The 23875-nt window shown below is 36.7% G+C and overlaps 1 protein-coding gene across 1 annotated transcript; it reads right to left on the bottom strand.

Moving 5' to 3' along the window:
* Positions 1-18130: 18130 nt before the first annotated feature.
* LOC100785472 (uncharacterized) lies at positions 18131-23389 on the bottom strand. Its single transcript, XM_003556774.5, has 4 exons — positions 23079-23389; positions 22664-22794; positions 20470-20574; positions 18131-18828 (listed from the first exon to the last, which is right to left on the bottom strand). The coding sequence occupies exons 1-4, from the start codon at positions 23154-23156 to the stop codon at positions 18399-18401; spliced, it is 744 nt and encodes a 247-aa protein (XP_003556822.1). The 5' UTR covers positions 23157-23389; the 3' UTR covers positions 18131-18398.
* Positions 23390-23875: the final 486 nt, after the last annotated feature.

Raw genomic sequence — 23875 nt, 5'->3', positions numbered from 1 at the left:
GTAAATATTAGAATAGGTTTTCCTTCTTTTGGGTCTTGTATTTTGTTCATTTTAGGTTTGTAGGGTACCCTACAAATTAAGGGTACAAGTTTAGGGTACCCTAGTAGTATAGGGTTTTAGTCTTGTATTTCAAGGCATTTTAAGTAGTCTTTGTAGTAGGAACTTTTTTTTTGTATTTTCATGTATTTTGGCATGGGGTGAGCTTAGCTATTGCAGGGGTGTGAGTAGCCCCCCTCTAGCTTCTCAAGGAAACTTTCTTCCTCTAGCTTCCCAAGAAAGCTACCTCTTTTGTGTTGGTTCGAGTGGCCTCAGAACAATTAAGAAGGGGGGTTGAATTAATTATTCCTAAACCTTTACTAATTAAAAAATTACTCTTCTAAGGCTTTTACTTATGTTGTTAAGAGAATAAAGAGTAGAAGAGAAACTTAACCAAAAGTAAAAGCGGAAATTAAAATGCACAGCGGAAAGTAAAAGAGTAGGGAAGAAGGAAACAAACACACAAGAGTTTTTATACTGGTTCGGCAACAACTCGTACCTACATCCAGTCCCCAAGCGACCTGCGGTCCTTGAGATTTCTTTCAACCTTGTAAAAATCCTTTTACAAGCAAAGATCCACAAGGGATGTACCCTCCCTTGTTCTCTTTGAAACCCTAGTGGATGTACCCTCCACTAGAACTGATCCACAAGAGATGTACCCTCTCTTGTTCTCAGTCAAACCCAAGTAGATGTACCCTCTACTTGTACCACAAAGGATGTACCCTCCAATGTGTTAAGACAAAGATCTCAGGCTATTAAACCTTTGATACTTTGTGAATGGGGATACAAAAGAATTCTCAGGCGGTTAGTCCTTTGAAAACTTTTGTATAAGGGAAAGGGAAGAATCAAAAGAATTCTCAGACTGTGTCGTTTTGAATTCTTTGACAAGGGAGAAGGGAGACACAAAAGAATTCATGCGGTTAGTCCTTTGTTCTTTTGGAAAAGGGAGAAGAGAGACACAAAAAGAATTCAGGCGGTTAGTCCTTGGCGAATTCTTTTTGGCAAAGGGAGAAGAGAATGAAAAGATGAATAGCACAAGTTTTCAAGGTTTGGAAAACCAGAAAACTTCAGAAAGCTTTTGGTACAAAGAAGAAGAAGAAATTCAAAAAGATTCAATGCTTGTAAAGGATTGATCAAATGAATGTAAAAAGTATCTTGAAAAGCAAATCAAAGCCTTGCTTTTATAGACTCTTCATGTCTGGCCAAGAAGACCATTTGGAAGAGTTATAACTTTTAGAAAAACTTAAAACTAATTTGAAAAAGTCAAAACCCTTTTGAAGAGTTACATCTTTTGATTTATTCAGAAACAATCACTGGTAATCGATTACCATAATAGTGTAATCGATTACACAAAGCTTTTATGTAAAAAGATGTGACTCTTCGCATTTGAATTTGAATTTCAACGTTCAAAGGCATTGGTAATCGATTACCAAAACATTGTAATCGATTACAACTTTTTGAAAATAATTGGAACGTTGTAAATTCAATTTGAAAACTTTTTCAAATCTAATTTGCTACTGGTAATCGATTACTATTTTATGGTAATCGATTACCAGAGAGTAAAAACTCTTTGGTAAAAGGTTTTGTCAAAAATTCATGTGCTATTCAAAGTTTTGAAAAACTTTTTAATACTTATCTTGATTGAGTCTTCTCTTCATTCTTGAATCTTGATCTTAATTCTTGAGATCTTGAACCTTGAATCTTGATTCTTGACTCTAGACTTTCTTCTTGAGTCTTGAATTCTTCTTAATTCTTATCTTGAACTCTTGAATTGTTCTTGATTCACTTGAGTTGTTCTTTGATTGATCTTTGAGCTTTTTGTCATCACCTTTGTCATCATCTTTTGTTATCATCAAAACACCTGTGAATCACCTTTGATTCACCATGAAGCTTTGCTTCTACATTTTGCTTCTCAAGGAAGCTTCCCGTGTGCTAGGCTATAAATAGAAACATGTATAACACTTGTCATAACTTTGATGAATGAGAAACTTGTGAGACACACTTCAAAGTTCAATTTCTTTTCCTAATCTCCTTAAATTTCCACTCCCCTTCCCCCCCGCCCCCCTCCCCCCTCTCTTTCTCACTCTCGTTCTCTTCCTCCATTGAAGCTTCCTCTCTAAGCTTCTTATCCAAGGCACTCTCTTGGTGTTTGTCCTTCCATGGCTTATTCTCTAATGGATGACACCTCCTCTCACATCTTCTCCTTTATCATCTGCTGCAACTCCATGGCTGAAAATCACCATTGAAGAACCTTATTGAAACTCAAAGATTCAGCCTCCATAGAAGCTTCTCAAGCATGCTTCCATCACAAAAGATAGTAGAAAGATTGCAACACATGTTAGATATGAGGATGGTAACTATTGGAACAGATGCATACACTATAACATACCAGTGTATAAGATAAGCCAAGGGGTTCACTGAGCACAAAAATATTTATGTTCAATCAAGACGAAGAATGGATACACGGGGGAGAGATGGTGGTGGACGATGATGATGATTTGGTATTATTTCATTAACTATTGAAATTCTGATACTGGGGACAGATGTCGTACAGGATGTCACGACATCACGCTTCAGAACATGCAGATTGTATGTGTCCGTATGAACAAGTAAATAACACAAGAGAATTGTTAACCCAGTTCGGTGCAACCTCACCTACATCTGGGGGCTACCAAGCCAGGGAGGAAATCCACTAAAATAGTGTTAGTTCAAGGTCTAACAGCCACTGTTTACAACCTTCTCACCTAACCACTACCCGTCCGATCTCTATCTAAGAGCCACTCTTAGATATGAGAAACCCCGCTCACTCCCTCTCAACCACACTCCCGTGTTTACAAATAAATCAACGACACACCAGAGATCAACTCTGAACAAAAGAGATCAACTCTACACACTAGAGATCAACTCTACACACTAGAGATCAACTCTACACACTCAGGTCCAACACTTGATGTTAGGGTACCATCAAGGTGGCTCACAAAACACTCAAGTCCCAAAACTCACAAAATAACTCTTCAATCCCGGACTTGGTACAGAACTCGTGCAGCCTCCATGATTATATAGCAATGTGCGTTTCTGGGCTGCAACTGCTTGTGCTGGAGGAGATCTATCATTCTTCCTGAAAATCTGCACTTAAAGATCTAAAAGATACAGTTTGATCTTTTAGCTTTTATCTTTAATCTTTAATCCCTGAACGAACTCTTCTACTTTGAAATTCGAACTTTAATTATCTTTTAATTCGTTCCTAAAGATAGATCATCTAATCTCTTGCTAACTGCACAATAATCTGTTAAAGATATAACAGATTTATGTGTCCAGTATTTTCGGGCAAGATGTCAGGACATCGTATCCGACATCGTGGATCCTGCAGCTTCAATGCTTCATTTGACATTTTATCTTGCCTTGTGCATTGTGCAGCCCGATCTTATTCCTTGACATAACGTTGGACATCATGTGCAGCAACTCCAGCTTTCCTTCATTGTCTAAGTGCTTATGTTTTAACAAAATCTTAGCCAATCTTTTAAAACTCAGTAGAGCTAAGCACTAACAATCTCCCCCTTTGGCAAATTTTGTCTAAAACATACTTAGACACTTCCTGAGCAGGTACGAGCAGTTATGCAAGTGGGATCAGCAACTTTCATTATCAGAGTAATCAAGCACAGCGGAAATTCTTCAAGTTGCAAATCTACAAGTCTTCTCCAGGATGTCAAGACATCTCACGTGACATCAGCTTTCTGCTTCTGCTCCCCCTGTCTTCATGCTTTTACTGCAGCATCTTCTATCAGCTACTAGTAGCTTACATCAGTCATCATCAGCAGCAGTCTCCCCCTCAAAAACCATATACATACAACTCCCCCTCAAAATCATGAATCATGCATACATCGTTTCCTACTGCCATACATCGTATCAATCATGCATAATAGCAAGCATAATACTATTACTCCCCCTTTTTAGACAGAATTTGACAAAAGTAGAATGCATGAACTTAAGGTGCAAATATTACAGACCCATAGTAAACGATTGTTCAAAGGGACATGCCCCTATAGCCAGTAAAAGTGAAAAGCAAAAATATAAAGGTCTGATGATCATGGGGTGGCTTCAGAATCATCATCTGATTCAGTATCCTCTGCTGCATCTTCCTCTTCCTCAGCAGCTTCTTCTTCTTCCTCGGCTGCTTCTTCCTCTTCTTCAGCTGTTTCACCATCTTCCTCAGCTGCTTCACCATCATCAATGCCACTTTCTGAGAGCCTTTTGATCAGCCGTTCTAGCTCCATCTTCTTCTCTGTGGTGGCTTTGATGGTTGCTTCCAGCACCTTGCATGTGTCCTTGAGTTCAACAATCAAGGCATCCTTGGACACAGCACCTGAAGCAGCTTTCCCTGATGTCGAGACAATGTCTGGGACATGTGTCCCCTCAAACAATTTGTAATGCAGGGATAGAGGAGATTCTCTCTTCATCACAGAGTCAGTGTAGTTTAACATATTGGGATGTTGACTCAACATAATGCCACACAATACAGTAGGGAAGGCAATGGGTAATTTGACAGCAAAAGATTCTGAATGCTTAACAGTTTGATCAAAAATATAGTTTCCAAAATTAAATTTGGACTTGGTTCCAACAGCATACAGAAATTTACCCAAACCTGTGGCAACAGTGGAAGTATGATTGGTGGGTACCCAGTTTGCAGCTCCAATCCTGTGTAGGATTGCATATTTCACACTTAGCTTCCCTGCAGAAAGCTTCCCTTTCTTTGGCCAATGCTGGACTTGTTTGGCAGTGATTTCCTTGGCAATCTGATGCTCAGAAACATCAATATCCACCACTCCTTCAGTAGGTCTGCCCAGGTACTTGTTGATCACAGCAGGGGAGAATCTAATACACTTTCCTCTGACAAACACCTTTTGATACTCATCACTCTTTCTGTTTGTTATGTCAGAGGGAATGTTGACAATAAATTCCCTGACTAGGCTTTCATAACAGTCTCCCAACTTGGTGACTGTCTTCAGTAGTCCAGCAGCCTTGATGAGTTCCATTGTCTCCTTGCAATCCAAGGCATTTCTTCCCAGTTCTCTTTCTAAAGCAATCCTGCGTTGATATACAAATTTCCACCTTTCAACATTGCCAATGGAGTGGAATGAGATGTTGTCCAATGGGGCATCAGGGACATTTTCAGGCACCTTTTTCCCTGATTGCTTGGCCCTCTTTGATGTCGAGACATCTAGTTCGACATCATCATCAGAATCAGATGAGGAAATTTCTTTCCTCTTCTTGGAAGGGATTGCAACTTTGCTCCTCCTGGATGTGGTAGGAGTGATTGGTGTGCTCTTCTTCTGGGCCATAGTCTTGATTCGTCCAGACCTCTTAAGGGGGGTTTTTCCCTTTCTGCTTTGAAGTCTTTCTGCAATGCCAGGTGCTAGCTTGTTGGCAATGGGTTCCTCATCAGATTCGACTTCTTCTAAGTCAATGAGGTCACCTGGAGCAGGTTCTGGTGCCCTTGGTGCAGGGGTCTCCTCTGTGGATTGATCCTCTTCATCTGTTGACTCCTCTTCACTGGGTGAAGTAAGGACTTCAGCATTTGGAGTGGAGGATGTTGGAACATCTTTCTCAGCATCAGGCACAGAAACACTTGGGGTGGAAGATGTTGGAACATCTTTCTCAGCATCAGGCACAGAAGCATCTTTCAGAATGTTACTCACAATACTGCGGATCTTCTTATCCATCTCTGTGTCTACTTCCCTAGGACCTGTTGCAAGGCTAGGGTTTTCAGAAATCTTCACACCCAGTTGTCGTTTGGGAACCAATTTTTCAGGAACAGGGGCTTGACCAGGAATCATCTGTATGGGCTGGATATTGAATTCAGGTCGTTCCTGGTTTGATGGTGCTTTGGTGGATGATGGAGATGATGGTACAGCGGGTGAACCAGGAGCTGAAGTTTCTTTTGGTGAGGTAGCCATGGAGAAGCAGAACTTTTGAAATGGTTTCGTGAAATTCCGAGAGCTATTGGGAAATGCTGATGAAAACACGAATGCCACGAAAATATAAATTTGAATGAAGAATGCAGAGGGGCGTGTGAAGCAACGGTCAAATCTGTTTTGGCCCAGTAATGAACGTGCTATTAATTTTAAGTGATTCGTTTGGGCACGTTCAGATATCAGTAGCTGCTATAATTCCTCTAGCAGACAAATGCCCAGCTTGCCCCTCAGTTTTTCAAACTGATTTGCATCCAATGCCTTTGTGAAAATATCTGCGATTTGTTCCTTAGTGTCAACATGTTCCAGTGTGATAACTTTATCATCAACAAGCTCTCTAATATAGTGATGTCTAATGTCAATGTTCTTGGTTCTGCTGTGTTGCACAGGATTTTTAGAAATATTAATAGCACTCAAGTTGTCACAGTATAATGTCATGACATCTTGTTCGACATTGTACTCCTTGGGCATCTGCTTCATCCAAACTAGTTGTGAACAGCTGCTTCCTGCTGCAATATACTCGGCTTCTGCAGTAGATAAGGACACACAGTTCTGCTTCTTGCTGAACCATGAAATAAGATTGTTGCCCAGATAGAAGCATCCACCTGAAGTGCTTTTTCTGTCATCTGCACTTCCAGCCCAATCAGCATCACAATACCCAACCAGCATTGAATCTGAACAATGACAGTACATAATCCCATAGTCACTGGTGCCATTTACATATTTCATAATTCTCTTTACTTGATTCAAGTGACTTATCTTGGGATTGGCTTGATATCTTGCGCAAACACCTACTGCATAGGTGATGTCGGGTCTGCTAGCTGTTAAATATAGTAAGCTCCCAATCATGCTTCTGTACAGGCTTTGATCAACACTGGTCCCAGCTTCATCTTTTGACAGCTTCAAGTGAGTAGGTGCAGGTGTTCTTTTATGGCTGGCATTCTCCATCCCAAACTTCTTGACAATGTTCTTTGCATACTTGCTTTGTGAGAGGAATATGGAGTCTTCCATCTGCTTCACTTGAAGTCCCAGAAAATAAGTCAGCTCTCCAACAAGACTCATCTCAAATTCAGATTGCATCTGTTGAACAAAATGTCGAAGCATCTCATTCGACATCCCTCCAAACACAATGTCATCAACATATATCTGTGCTATCATCAAGTTTTCAGCATCTTGCTTGACAAAGAGAGTCTTGTCAATTCCTCCCTTCCTATACCCTTGCTGAGTAAGGAACTCTGTTAGCCTTTCATACCAAGCTCTTGGAGCTTGCTTCAATCCATAGAGAGCCTTCTTGAGCCTGTATACATGTTCTGGATGAGCTGGATCTACAAATCCCTTTGGCTGCTCCACATAGGCTTCTTCATTCAGGTATCCATTCAGAAACGCGCTCTTCACATCCATCTGGTACAGCTTGAATTTGAGGATGCAAGCTACACCAAGTAACAATCTGATGGACTCAAGCCTAGCAACTGGGGCAAAAGTTTCATCAAAGTCTACACCTTCAATCTGAGTGTAGCCTTGAGCAACCAGTCTGGCCTTGTTTCTGGTTATGACACCTTCTTCATTGGTTTTGTTCTTGAAGATCCACTTGGTGCCAATCACATTAGTTCCCTCGGGTCTCGGAACTAGCTCCCAGACTTCATTCCTTTTGAATTGCTCCAATTCTTCTTGCATAGCATTGATCCATAACTCATCAGTCAGTGCCTCTTTCACATTCTTGGGCTCAATTTTGGAGACAAAGCATGAATTTGAGACGATCTCAATCTCCCTTGATCTTGTAGTGACTCCTCTGTTTGGATCTCCTATAATCAGCTCCTTGGGGTGCATCTTCTGGATTCTAATGGAGGGTCTCTTGTCAGGTTGGTTGATGTTTGATTCATCTGTAGCAGAATCAGAGTTTTCTGCATTTTCTCCACTTTTAGCTGCATCTGCTACATTGTCTCCCGATGTTCTGACATCCTTCTTTCTTGCTGGAGTTAGATCATCAACAACCACATTGATGGATTCCATCACAGTTCTGGTTCTGGAATTGAATACTCTATATGCTCTGCTGTTTGTAGAGTATCCCAGGAATATTCCTGCATCACTCTTGGGATCCATCTTTCTCCTTTGCTCTCTATCTGCCAAAATGTAACATGGACTTCCAAAGATGTGGAAGTGCTTGACAGTTGGCTTCCTCCCTTTCCAGATTTCATATAGTGTGGTTGGAGTCCCTCTTCTAAGTGTGACTCTGTTGTGGATGTAGCATGCTGTGTTCATGGCTTCAGCCCAGAGATTATAGGGAAGTTCTTTGGCATGAAGCATGACCCTAGCAGCCTCTTGCAAAGTCCTGTTTTTCCTTTCAACTATGCCATTCTGTTGTGGTGTAATGGCTGCAGAGAACTCATGAGTGATGCCTTCAGATGTGCAGAATTCAGTGAACCTGCTGTTTTCAAACTCTCTGCCATGGTCACTCCTGATTCTCTTGATGACACAGTCCTTTTCTCTTTGAAGTCTTAGACTCAACTCCTTGAATACTTCAAAGGTGTCTGATTTCTCTCTGATAAAGTTGACCCAGGTAAATCTGGAGAAATCATCCACAACAACATAGGCATACCTCTTTCCTCCAAGGCTTTCAACTTGCATAGGCCCCATCAAGTCCATGTGAAGTAGTTCCAGCACCCTGGAAGTGGTCTGATGTTGAAGCTTCTGGTGGGACATCTTGACTTGCTTTCCAATCTGAAATTCACCACAAATTCTGCCTTCTTCTATTTTCAGATTGGGAATGCCTCTAACAGCACCTTTGTCAATGATTTTCTTCATGCCTCTTAAGTGCAGATGTCCAAATCTTTGATGCCATATTCTGACTTCATCTTCTTTGGAGGATAGACATGTGGAGGAGTAACTGGTTTCTTGAGGTGTCCATAGGTAGCAGTTGTCTTTTGATCTGCTGCCCTTCATTAGAACTTCACTCTTCTCATTTGTCACTAAGCATTCTGACTTTGTGAAGTTTACATTGAATCCTTCATCACACAGCTGACTGATGCTGATCAAGTTTGCAGTCAGTCCCTTTACCAGCAGTACTTTGTCCAGACTAGGAAGTCCATCATGGACTAGCTTTCCCATTCCAGTGATCTTTCCTTTAGAACCATCTCCAAATGTCACATAGCTAGTGGAGCAAGGTTCAATGTTCATCAGGAATTCTTTGACTCCTGTCATGTGTCTGGAACAGCCGCTATCTAGGTACCAATCTTCCTTAGCTGATGCTCTAAGTGAAGTATGAACAACAAGACTAACAGTCTTGTGTTTTGGAACCCACATCATCTTCCTTCTACTGCTGCTACTTTGAGTTCCATGATGTGGATGGCCATGCAAGTGATAGCAAAAGGGCTTTATGTGACCATACTTGCCACAGTAGTGACACCTCCACTTCTTTCTTTTGCTCCTTTTCTGCTGCGTTCCATGATGTCGAGACCGATGTTGTGACATCGTGGCTCCAGTGCTGTTTTTGGCAGGAACAAATTCTGTCATGGATGTTCTGCCAGCAGATTTATGATTAAACCCAAGTCCTCTCTGGTTTCCAACATTCTTCCCACACTGCAGTACCTCATCAAGCAAATCTGAGCCTTTATTCAGCATCTTTATTGACTTTGTCATGTTTTCCAATTTAGAGTTCAGAAAACCGACTTCTCCTTTAAGCTCAGAGATCTCCTCTTCATGTGCCTCCTTCTCAGCCTCCAGATTTGCAATGACCTTCTTTAGTTGTGCTTCTTGCTGAAGAATCTTCTCACTTTTGATGCATAATTCTTTATAGGATATAGCAAGCTCATCAAAAGTGATTTCACTATCTGTATCACTTGAATCTTCAGCAGATTCAAATCTCCCAGTGAGTGCATTCTCATCTCTGTCGGAATCACTTTCTTGTTCACTCTCTGCATCATCAGACCGACATACAGAAAGTCCTTTCCTCTGCTTCTTGAGATGAGTGGGACATTCAGCTATGATGTGTCCATAGCCTTCACACCCATGGCATTGAATTCCTTTGCTGTGACTGGGCTTTTCATCTGATCTTTTCTGGTTTTTGCTACCTTTCCTGATGTCGAAAGGGATGTTCTGGACATGTGGTTTCTGCCTCCTGTCCATTCTGTTCATCACTTTGTTGAACTGTTTTCCAAGGAGCACAACTGCGTTAGTCAGACCTTCATCAGTGTCCAGGTCATACTCATCTTCTTCTCCTTCATCATTGGACACGAAAGCCAGATTCTTGCTCTTCTTTTCAGCCCTATCCGAGAGTCCTAGCTCAAAGGTTTGAAGGGAACCAATGAGTTCATCTACTCTCATGTTGCAAATGTCTTGGGCCTCCTCTATTGCAGTGACTTTCATGTCAAATCTCTTAGGCAAGGATCTGAGGATCTTTCTCACCAGCTTTTCATCTGTCATTCTCTCTCCCAAGGCAGTGCAAGCATTGGCAATTTCAAGAATGTTCATGTGGAAGTCATGAATACATTCTTCCTCCTTCATCTTTACATTTTCGAATTTTGTAGCCAACAGTTGCAATCTGGACATCTTCACTTTGGAGGTTCCTTCATGAGTGGTTTTCAGGATCTCCCATGCATCCTTGGCCACTGTACATGTGTTGATCAGTCTGAAGATATTCTTGTCAACTCCATTGAATAGAGCATTCAAGGCTTTGGAGTTTCCAAGTGCCAATTCGTCCTCTTCTTTTGTCCAGTCTTCTTCAGGCTTCAATTCATTAGTGGGCTTTCCTTCTGTGTCCAGCATCTTGGGATGTTCCCAGCCTTTGATGACAGCTTTCCAGGTTCTGCTATCCAGTGATTTGAGGAAGGCCACCATTCTTGCTTTCCAGTATTCATAGTTGGTACCATCCAGAATTGGTGGTCTGTTCACTGGTCCTCCTTCTTTCTCCATGTTCATCAGAATTTATCTCCCTAGATCTCACTCAGTGATTTCGAGTGCCTGCTCTGATACCAATTGAAATTCTGATACTGGGGACAGATGTCGTACAGGATGTCACGACATCACGCTTCAGAACATGCAGATTGTATGTGTCCGTATGAACAAGTAAATAACACAAGAGAATTGTTAACCCAGTTCGGTGCAACCTCACCTACATCTGGGGGCTACCAAGCCAGGGAAGAAATCCACTAAAATAGTGTTAGTTCAAGGTCTAACAGCCACTGTTTACAACCTTCTCACCTAACCACTACCCGTCCGATCTCTACCTAAGAGCCACTCTTAGATATGAGAAACCCCGCTCACTCCCTCTCAACCACACTCCCGTGTTTACAAATAAATCAACGACACACCAGAGATCAACTCTGAACAAAAGAGATCAACTCTACACACTAGAGATCAACTCTACACACTAGAGATCAACTCTACACACTCAGGTCCAACACTTGATGTTAGGGTACCATCAAGGTGGCTCACAAAACACTCAAGTCCCAAAACTCACAAAATAACTCTTCAATCCCGGACTTGGTACAGAACTCGTGCAGCCTCCATGATTATATAGCAATATGCGTTTCTGGGCTGCAACTGCTTGTGCTGGAGGAGATCTATCATTCTTCCTGAAAATCTGCACTTAAAGATCTAAAAGATACAGTTTGATCTTTTAGCTTTTATCTTTAATCTTTAATCCCTGAACGAACTCTTCTACTTTGAAATTCGAACTTTAATTATCTTTTAATTCGTTCCTAAAGATAGATCATCTAATCTCTTGTTAACTGCACAATAATCTGTTAAAGATATAACAGATTTATGTGTCCAGTATTTTCGGGCAAGATGTCAGGACATCGTATCCGACATCGTGGATCCTGCAGCTTCAATGCTTCATTTGACATTTTATCTTGCCTTGTGCATTGTGCAGCCCGATCTTATTCCTTGACATAACGTTGGACATCATGTGCAGCAACTCCAGCTTTCCTTCATTGTCTAAGTGCTTATGTTTTAACAAAATCTTAGCCAATCTTTTAAAACTCAGTAGAGCTAAGCACTAACAACTATGTATCTGACTGTGATTAACATATGCGTTTATTTTGTATCTGACTACAATAATTCAGAAACAAAAATTGTCTTCATTATGCAAATATGATTACTAAAGTGTTAAATGCATTATCTATGACATTGCAACTATTTAAGTTACAAACCAATAAACAATAACAAAATGTTCAATCTTCTTCTAGATCAACATGTTGTGTGGTCAACCTCATGGAATTAGTATATTGGTACATTCGACTAATATACAGAGTAGGTCACTGTTTTGCTTCATAATGACAATGTGTTGACCATAACAAAGCAGTTGACAGCATAAGACAACCATCTCTCAGAAAAACTTGTTACAATGACCAGTACACATTAAAATGTTAATAACACATGTTATAATCCAAAAATTAACGAAATGGTTCATCGTTATACCTTAACAAAATGATTGTCATATACATGACCAATACTGTTAATGTATGAATACATGATTTTGATGATGTCAAAGAATAATCAAACAAGGTTGCTTTCAAGATTACTTCAACAAACATTCAAAGGTTAAGCATTGCTTCAAGATTAACACAAGGTTACTTCAACAAACAAGCATTTCTTCAAGATTAATTCAAGATCAAGCTTTTTCCTCAAAACAAAGTGTTTCCAAAAGATCAAGGCTCTGGTAATCGATTACCAGGCAGTGTAATCGATTACCAAAAGACAATTTTGAAAAAAAAACTTTTTAAAAAGGGTTTTGAATTTGAATTTTGAATCATGTAATCGATTACCAGATGTTTGTAGTTGATTACCAGCAATGGCACTTCAGAAAACACTTTGGAAAGACATGACCTTCAAAATATAACTATGTAATCGATTACCAGAAACCTGTAATCAATTACCAATGAAGAATTTCAGAAAAAGCTTTTTGAAAAGACACATCTCTTCAAACCATTTTGAAAAAGCACGAAGGGCCTATATATATGTGTGTCTGACTTTGAAAAATAAGAGAGAGATATTCTAAGAGAACTTAATTGCCAAATGCTTTCTCAACAACTCTTGGGCAAACACTTGCAAATCTATTGAGAATTCATCTAGGAACTTCAAATTGTATTATCATCTCTAAAAGAGAGAAAATCCTCTAGGAACTTCAATTTGTATCATCCACTCTAAAGGAGAGAAATCTTTCTATTCATCTCAGAAAATTAGTTGTAATCAAGAGACTGGTTGTCTCTTGGATTGTGAGAATTGTAATCATGAGACAGGTTGTCTCTTGGAGAATCTTTGAACACAAGGGTGAGGGATCCCAAGGTGTGTTCAAAGTCCGTAAAGGACTTACAAAGATAGTGGAAAATCTCAAGTGGGTTGCTTGAGGATTGGACGTAGGCACGGGAAGTGGCCGAACCAGTATAACTCGAGTTTGCATTTCTATCTTCCCTTATCTTATTTATGTTATTGTAATCAATTTTGTCTTGCATGTTTAAAGAACATTATTAAATTGATTGTTGCTTCTTCTTCTGCATTATGAGTCTATCATTTAGAAGGGGATTAAAAGTTTGTTAGTGAGAAATTTTGAAACTTAATTCACCCCCCCCCCCCCCCCTCTTATGTTATTAAGGTCACTTGTCCAACAAATACATATAATGCAATGAATATAACTATCTCTCAGTGATTGACTTCTAACTAGAAAAAACTTCATACTTTATTGGAGAGAAAGAGAAACAAGGATGACGTTATACTTTGATGCAATGGCATAACCCATATCGTTAATATTCATCCACTTATTCATGGTTACTTGCACCTAACAAATTTAATTTGTATTATAATAATAATATTTATCCATTAATGTGTAACAAAAAACTTATATACCATAGATAATCCATTAGCAAGTAGGGATCGCTTGAAATGCTCATATCTATCTACGCCACCAAATAGGACTATATAGTCATCATACCATTGTTCAAGTTCTTTGAGCAAATGATTGTGAACTAAAGACCACGAATCTTCACCCAAACCTAATAAGGCAGCAATTACATGATATCCACAATTGCCGTCATCTTTGACATCAATAATGTTTTTAATGAAATCTTGCATGCATGGATGAAATAGATTCAACATTAGCATATTCCTCTTTGATTGCGATTGTTTAGATGATGATGCAGACCGTTTCAGTGCAGAGGAGCTATTATGCACCAAATGTAATGCATCCATATACTCAAAGTAAGACAAATCACGCTTCATTGATCTTTGTTGTTTGGTCATATGTTTCCTTTGACCACCTTTTGTTTTCACCTTTTCAAGAGGAACACACATCGAAGTTAGATCAGGGTATGCAAGTTCCCAAATTTTACTCTTTAGAGTCACTTTGCCACATATATCAACATCTTCAAACCGCTTGAATATGGCTTCCATCTCTTGGGTTACGTGGACTTCGAGCTCAAATAAACCTTAGTCTAAAAAACTTATCCTTAGCCAAAACATATGGACTATGTCAAGTGGTATGCTACCAACAACATATCTAGCTAGCTCACATCCACATGAGAGACCATGAGTAGTTCTCATAATTCATCCACAACGAGAACTATCAATGTCCAGATAATTCGCTCACTCTAACTCAACAACAATCTAGTTTAACACATATATTGATACCATGCCAATTAGTCTCTTGTATAAGGTAACTTTAAAAACATGTCTGACCATATGTGTGCTTGTCTCAAAAGATATCTATTTCACTGTGTTGCAAATTGACCATGTGGTTAATGGCATCCCAAACACTAGATAGGTCTCCAAGGCTATTCTGGAGAAGTCCCTTTAAGGTTAAATGCACAAACTCAACCTTGCATTTAAAAAGGCAAAGAATTATTTTCATCCATTAATGTGTTCTTAAAAAAAAACAAATATAGATTAACAATCTTCATACCTGTTAGTTGTTGTGTTTCCTGGATGCATCACCTTATTTTTCCATGCTTTTACAAATCTATGTATGTGGGGAATCAACCATGTGTGTTTGACATAGTCAACAAACATTGGTCATGGTGAGCAAGCAATTTCAAACTTCGTAAGGCAGTCATCATACTCTATTTCAGTAGAACAATTCACAAGACTTACCCATGCTTCCATCACATAGTCCCATGCGTGTTTTTGACCCATAAGGGTTTTACATTTTGCCTTAATATTCTTATCAATGTAAAACCGACATAACAAGTTAGTTGATTCATGGAACACAGTTTTCACTGCATTCATCAATGTTGAATCTTTGTCAGTAACAATGACTTGAGGGAATGCATCACTTCTCATAAAAATATCTCTAAACCGTTCAAGATCCTAGACAATATTGTTTATACATTCGACCTCCAAATAGGAAAATGCAGCTAAAAATTTCATCCTAATAGGTGTCACACCAACAATGTCAAGTAAAGGCAGTTTGTATCTATTTGTTTTCTATGTACTATCTACGAGAAATACCAAATGGCATGCATTACTTAATTTTACTACATCCGGATGTGTCCAAAATATATCACGTACGACATCTTCATCCTTCAGTCTATGCCAATGAATATACATATCATGTTCAAGTAGTTTCATTAATTGTTTCATTTTAGTATTATTGCCTCTTATAGAAGAACAATATGTATATCTTGCATTGTAGACTTGCTTCATTGTTGTACAATTGTTGGCATTGTGGTTCTTCAAAGTGAGAAGAATATTTTTTTATTTGACCATTGACTTTGTCATATCACCAAGAATAATCTTCTCATCCTCAGTTAGTGGACCAACATATGGATGTCCACTCAATGACTTAGTTAATGCATGATTATGAGTCCCACGTATTAAGTTGACCATCCACCCTTCACCTCCTGAGATTGATTTCACTCGCAGCTTAAAAGGACAATCACATTTTCTAGTGCTAGTCACCGTTCATACTAAATCTTTCTTGCATGTTATACTTTCCACTCCTCTCACAACCAATTAAACCAAATGAGGTTCTTCCTCTCTTTTTAGTTGATGTGTCAAACCTCATTATCACAGTCATAAAACCAATATCATATGCAACAGTACAAGTCCTTTGTAATACGTCCTCACGGGTAGGAAACACCTACAAAAAGGACAATACATGTTTAGTCTTGTTAAGACATTCATTTACTTACTATAACCAAATAGAAAATATATCAATACCTAAGAAGAATTAAAGGCATCAGAACAATTAATATTTTCAACCACAGCAAGTTCCTCTCCCGTGTCTTCATTCATATTAATTTCTTCAAACATAATGCTCTCATATATCCACTCATCTTCGTTCATCTTAAAAAAACATTAAAAAAAAAAATTCAACGACAAACTAAGGAAAACTAATAAAATTTGATACATATAGTCTATACAGATTAATATATAATAATTGATACTTGTATATACATATAATAATAATTTATCTCTTAATAAAATATATCCATTGTTATTACTTTTAATTAATTCTAATAATTTAAAAAATTTATATATTTTAAAAAAACTGCAGTGTAAAACTTTATTTTAAAATCTTCGAAAAAGTATCAATGTAACAATGAAAGATACTATTGTAATATTTATATAGATATATAAATAAATATTTTTTTTAAGATATGTTATGACACAATTTTTTTTTTATACATGAAATCTTTTCGTGTACACATACAATTTGTTTTTTTTTTTTTTTGTTACTAGAAAAATCTAAAAAAATTATTCAAATGTATACTAATATAGTACTATATTACATTGAAATTGATAAGCATATATACATAATGATTTATATCTTAATTTCCATATTTGATTATTATTTTAAATATATTATAAATAATTATTTTAATACTTTTATATATTTAAAAATCAATGTAGAAATTTATTTTGAAATTTTCTAGACTTGAAGGAACTATTTATAAAAATATTTAATGTTACTAATGTAATAATATTTATACTAATATATTAATAAATAACACTTTTCTTATACAATATAACCTATTTTTGTTATTTAACTAATTTTTTTAAAAAAATAGCTCATAATTTTTTTAAAAGAAATAAATACTTATACGAATTGACAATCCATAGTAATCCGTATGATTCATACAGATTGTCTATCCGTATAGACTATACGAATCGATATTTGATGTAAAAAAGTTACCTTCGGACCGTCGTTGCCACCGCAACACCCACCACGACAAAGACGAAGTCAATGCAGGTAACAAACCACCGCCACAATGCAGCTAACAAACTACCACAAGCCAACAAGAGGAACTCATCATAGTAAGAAGAAGAAACTGAATAATGTAAGAGGAAATTAAAAACAGAAGGAAGAAAGAAGAAATACAAAAGAACAATGTTAGAATTAAAAGAAAATTGAATGATGTATTTGAGATTTGTTGGATGTAGGAAGAAAATTCCCCAACTAAAGCATGCATCGTCAACTTGGTTTGAAATGTGTAAGCCACTTTGTTCATATCATGATCAGTTTTCTTGACAAACCCCAATGTACGTATAAGGTTTCCCACGAGTTCAGGTCAATTGTTTTTTAAGAAAAAATGAGGATATAAACAGAACTTACAAAAACTGAATCTTGTTGTCAATTATTGACCATATTGATACTTGAATCACAAGTAATTACTGACTATGAAATTTGCAGTATTGAACACTCATTTTTAATGTACTAAAATCCTTCTTGGCTGAAACCCTTGACCACATTGAACACTATTATCCGTCGCTTAATATATAGCCATTTTAAATACACTTCTTAACAAACACTTCTAAAATTAAAATAAAGTAAATATAAACTAAATTTCTTTCATATGATAAAAAAAAAAATCAAACTAATTTCAACTCAATTTTAATTCAACTTTTTAATTCAATTTATTTTCTTCAATAAATAACTACTGAAATTTATCCTTAACAAGCCCGTAATAAAAAACAGACCATTTGCTTGAAGAATATCCTTATTCAACACTCTTTAATTGATTACCATAAGATACCATGTTTAGAAGTTTCAGAACAACTTTCTGGCCATGTACGCAACCGCGTTTTCCTTTTAGTATTTTTGTGTATGAAATTCTTAACTTTGAAGAAAGAGATAGATATAGACATTGTTGAGGTGTCAATGATATCAACATCACAAGAACATCACAAGGAAATTATGTACAACTTAGACCTGCATTGAGCATAATAACTAAATATAACCTAAATTGTTCATGGTATAGTGAGTTTGGAATTTCCATAATCCAACCACCCCACCAAGCCATTATTCTAAAACAACTTCCCCAAGATATATTACATGCTTCAGAGTAAAGAGCACAGAAACAATGTACAAGAAAAAAAAAATATATAAAAAAAAGAAAATATTTAACTTATGGGAAGGAAAGTTCAAGGCCATGATGATGGCCTGATATAAATAAAATAGAATCACTTCCTACCCAACCTTATTAAATGCTGCAGATGCTTTGCTTCGGCCGCCTTGTCAGCCGCTTCCCTTTTCTGTGCCCTCTTTGCCCTTCTGCCTGTGATAATTTTCCCAACCTCTTTCTTCTTCGGCTCGCGCGAAGAAGAACTTGCTCCTGAATCCTGGAAGTTCAGACGATGGACTGGCCGAGCTTCTTGACGTCCAGCCCTGACATAACCATTATCTCCCCATCTACGGTTGCCAATAACGCGAAGATTGGACGAACCACCATAGTAAGCTTCATCCATATCATCATCATCCTCGTACTGATAATAATCTTCTAGGTCTTCATATACATCTTCATGAGCCACATGTTCTTCAACAGATAAAGGTGTGAACCATGAGGCTCGAAGTAGCAGGCAAACACTCTCCTCAAACATGTAATCTTGAATGCTGCCACAGTATAATTGAAGATCAAGTAATAAGAACATGATTTCAGACACAACTTGGAGTGATTGCCAAACAGACATTCTAATGCAACACTTCACCTATAGAATGTTCATTCTGCAATTATAGGTACAAAAATTTAAGTAGTTGCCGATGCTACATTATTTTGGCATTTTGTTTGTTAGACCCTAGTCTTAAGTATTTTAGGGTGTGTTTGGTTTGCATTTGCATTTTCATTTCCTGTTTTCATTTTCTGAAAACTATTTTCATTTTCAAAAGATTAAAATTTTAAAAACATGTTTGGTTTGACTTCTTGTTTTATGCTTTCAAGAAATAAAAACACTGAAAACGCGTTTTCAAAAGGAAATGTATTTTTAGATTTGCTTAAAATTACATTCTTTGCCACCGCGTTTTCATTTTACCTAAAATGAGGTTCTTGGTTTCAACTGAAAACGAGATTTTATTGTTTCCAGTTTTTGGTTCGTTAGGAAAAATATTTTCACTGAAACTGAAAACAGAAATTCAACCAAACACATTTTCATCATCATTTTCTATTTCGAGTGAAAATGAAAACAGAAAACAACCAAACCAAACACCCCCTTAAAGTTTCTGTACTAAGAGATGATAGTATTTTATGGTATATAACCAAAGGAGCTAAAAAGGTTGACAAAAGTAAAATTGTCAATGTTTAAAATAAGATTGCTAAGGATGTGTTTTGTTTGCATTTTCATTTTCTGTTCTCATTTTCTGTTTTCATTTTCTGAAAACTATTTTCATTTTCAAAATATTAGAATTCTGAAAACATGTTTAGTTTGACTTCTTATTTTCTATTTTCATGAAATAAAAATACTGAAAATCTATGATATATTGATTTCTTGTCTTTTTGTATTTTTATATTTGCTTAAAATTACATTCATTGTCACCGCAATTTCATTTTACCCAAAATGAGATTTTTGTTCTCAATTGAAAACACTGAAAATGAGAATTTATTATTTTCATTTTTTGGTTGTTTCCTGTTTTCATTTTCACTGAAAATGTTTTCAGAAATCCAACCAAACACATTTTCATCACCGTTTTCTGTTTTCAATGAAAATGAAAACAGAAAACAATCAAACCGAACATCCCCTAATATTTTTTTGATGGAAAAAATGGGGGAAACCCCCTAACAAGCACTAAACCAGAATATCATTCTATTTTTGGAGTCCAAACCAATTTTTTTAGGTTCTAACTTGTATTAAATTGAAAACTAGAAAGTCCAGCAGCCTCCCAACATATTGTTTAGGGGTCAGGTAAACATGATAACACAGTAACCTAACTTCAACCAGATAAAATTAGAAGTCTCATTTTCCATAATAACTCAAGTATTTTCAAAAGAAAATCTCAAATTATAATATATCTTTTACATCCTTTCATTGTTGATTACAGCGAAGCATGCTAAACTGATCACATACAAAAAATCTGAACGAATCCTCTGATGTTGAAATTTCATGACCTCATCATGTACTCTCTCTCTCTCTCTCATGTGAAATTTAAAATGAGAGGATCCACTCACACAAAACTATAATCACTTCTTTCCATCACGTTTTAAACATAAGTAGCAAGAACTAAATTAGAAATGAAAACCGATGCAAAAGGTTCAATTATTACCTGCCATCAAGTGAGCGATGGACATTGAGGAACTCAAATGGATGTTTACACTGAGGGCAGGTAACTTTCTCACGGTATGTAGCCCAATGAAGGATGCATGTTACACTACACAAAATCAATTAAAACCATAAACAAAAAGATGTAGAAAACGCAAAAATAATAATAATAATAATCTCAAGCCAAAGCAGTCAATTCAATAGTAGTGAATTTAAAAAAAAAAAAAAAATAGAAAGATAATGCATGGAATGTTAGTAATCAATGACTAGAATTTCCAACTACACAAGTAGTTTCCATTACCGTGAAAGATAATGCATGGAACAAAAGTTGGAAAATACTACAAAATCAAAATATAACAAAATTGTCTACAGTGTGTACCTGCAATTAGCCAAAAGGAAATATACATTAAGAACAGAAAAGTAAAAATGCAAAAAAACCTCCTGTTTTATGCTGAAATTTAAGTGAGGGAACTTCCCCAACATACAAAGAAGGGTCAAGAGCATTAAAAATTAACTAAAATATGTCCACTAAAAGTCAGTTAGCTTATCAATCCAGGTTTTGGACCTATATTTTTTCAATCTCACTGATGCAGAACCAACACAAATCACATCAGATGCAGACACATTCTAGGATATTCATTCACAAGAAATATAAGATCCTAAACGATTTGCCTCAGCCATATAAAGCACTGTTGATCACTCAACTCCATAGATTCAATTGAACATGCTATGTATATCATCCCTGATCAACTAAGATAACTTGAAGAGACAAGATATGATGATTGAATGTAAATTATGAAGAACTCCTCTCATCCATGAATGTAGATTAAACAGCTGAAAAAGTGTGAAGCAACATCCCATTCTCCAAGGAAAAGTAAGAATCAATTCTAATTTCCAACTCATTGCAACTGCAAGAAACTTTACTACCTAAAGTGCCAAACCAGCTATCATTTGTAAATATAATGACATCTGTAAGTGTGCTTTCAATATGGGATACATGTTGGGGTAAAACCTAGATATATTATCATTTCAGTATTGAACAAATATTGGGTGTAAATTCGAAACACTATCAACTATCAAATCAAAGCTAACCTAGTCATTAAACATTAAATAAAACCATTCATGTGCTTTCACAGTTTCACCTAACAACATATACTTTTATAACATAGATAATATCAGAATCTCTACTACCAAGAGGCCGTGAGTTCAAATTCAATCTATCTCATCCATTCTTCTAAATAAAAGTTGAGGCTCGGAACATGTTAAAATAACACTTGTACATTCTCCAGCCTTCAAGCCCAAAGTGCTCTTGCATCTTGAGCTTTTAAGGGAGTTACTATCTGCCACTAACCATCCAAATCATGGAGACTTCAACCTTGACAACCATAAAAAAAGAAGTACCAATGTTGTCAATTAACCATTATAGCATCACCAAAATGCTATAATGTGGCATTTTTCAACCCTTCCGCTATAGGCAATTTGTGAAGGGAGGCCCGCTATGGCAGCACCATAGGCTGCCATGGCAGGCTCATATGGCAGAATTTTGGCCTTCCACCATCTTCCATTGATAACCTTGATAGTACATACAGGAATATGTTTGAGATCCAACGGTTTACATACTAACTGAACTAGGATTACAGATGACCGCATCAGTCATCAGAACCTCTCAATCTACCTTGTGGGAATCCATAATGCTCAATTAACGTACTAACTGAACCTATATAATGCTTTGTCTTTTTCGATGTGACAAACTTACAACAAACTCATAAATAGATGTTTGCAAATCAAAGTACAAACAAAAGGTAGTAAAGCCACAAGTTTACCCTTGACTTTAAAAGATCTCAAATCTCAAGCACAAAAGATATGAAGAAAATAAAAATCCAAACATAAATGATCTTTCTAGCTCAGACATAATTCATCTCCAATTAAATGAATCATTCCCACATCATCAGGATAAACACAGAAAACATACTAAGAGATGGAGGTTTTTTTTTCATTTGGTTCAAGGAAGAAAAGATACCACCACATTTGCAAAGTGGCACTAATCCATATCCCTGAGAACAACAATTAGTACTGAAAATTCCAACCAATCCTAAAGCAATCGTAAAATAAACATACCATAATAATAAATAAATAAAAAGGCACATTTTCCCCAAACTTAATTCTGAAAACAACAGCAAGAGATCGTTCAGACAAACCAGTAAGCATGCTCGCAACCTTTTACAAGAGCAGTTTCCTGCAGCACTATCTTATCCAAGCAAATAGCACAGATTCCCCCATGGCCTCCATACCCCACCTCGTGAATCTCTGCCTCACTTCCTTTCTCACCCTGAACAAAAACAGCATAAAAAAAACCATGGCATCAACAAAAGGAACACCAATTCTAACATTTCCAACCCAAAAAACAAATCAACAAAATCAACAATTGGTTAAAAACAAATCATGCCCACAACATAAATTTTGAAACTTTCACATGAAAACCCAATTGGGTACCCCCAAAATCGTCCAAACAAACCAGAAATTCAAAATATGAATTTAATCAAAACAAGGCATACCCATTACAAAGAAGGAAGAAATATCCATACCCATTAACAAGAAGGAAGGGGAAAATACCAGATCTTTGATTGAAAGGTCCTGAAAGTCGTTGGTGAGAACCTGTTCACCTTGGATCTTCACGAGTGAGGAAGTCATAGTGACAGATCCACCAGGAAGGTATAGAAGAAACTATAGTGAGTTGTGCGAAAACGCAGAACCATACAATAGAAAACTAAAATCTGAAGAAATTAAGAGAGATAAAGCAAGGAGAGACACACAAGGAGAAGGAATACGAGAGATGCTGAAGAATAATGCTGTTATGCCAAAGGGATCAAGGAAAACACTAAAACAAAGACAATGTCAATTCCAAACTTTTAAACTCACCACCAGACACACAGGAAAAGATATACATTTGTTTTTTTAATTCTATATTTTATTTTATTTCTATATTTCATAGTATAATTTTTCATTATTTTTGGTACATAATAATTCATTTCCTCTCTTTTTTTTAACAGCAATTTCTCTTTTTTTTAATACCGCATGTCTTAGACTTGGAGTTTTATTAGGGTTTTTTTTTTATCTTTATTAGGGTTAATACCGTAAGATAACCTGGTTGACAACTTTTTTTTATGATTGTGCAACTTTTTATTTTTTTACATAAGGTGATGACTGTTAAACAATGTATTCTCTTTTAATTATATTTTTTCCATGATAAAAAAAAAATCCAAAACTTTGTTGTGAACGATTCAAATCTAATACCAACATAATTAGGTGGGAGCGGACCCAGATTAAGAGGGATGTGGGGTCAGGTCAACTATTAAAATTAAATTTGTTCAATACAATAAATTTTATACTAAATTTTTATAATTATATAT

The sequence above is a fragment of the Glycine max genome, chromosome 20 (genome assembly GCF_000004515.6).
Source record: "Glycine max cultivar Williams 82 chromosome 20, Glycine_max_v4.0, whole genome shotgun sequence".
In the NCBI taxonomy this organism is placed as follows: domain Eukaryota; kingdom Viridiplantae; phylum Streptophyta; class Magnoliopsida; order Fabales; family Fabaceae; genus Glycine; species Glycine max.
Note: the sequence above shows the minus strand (reverse complement) of the source record. Positions and strands in the feature narration are given on the sequence as shown.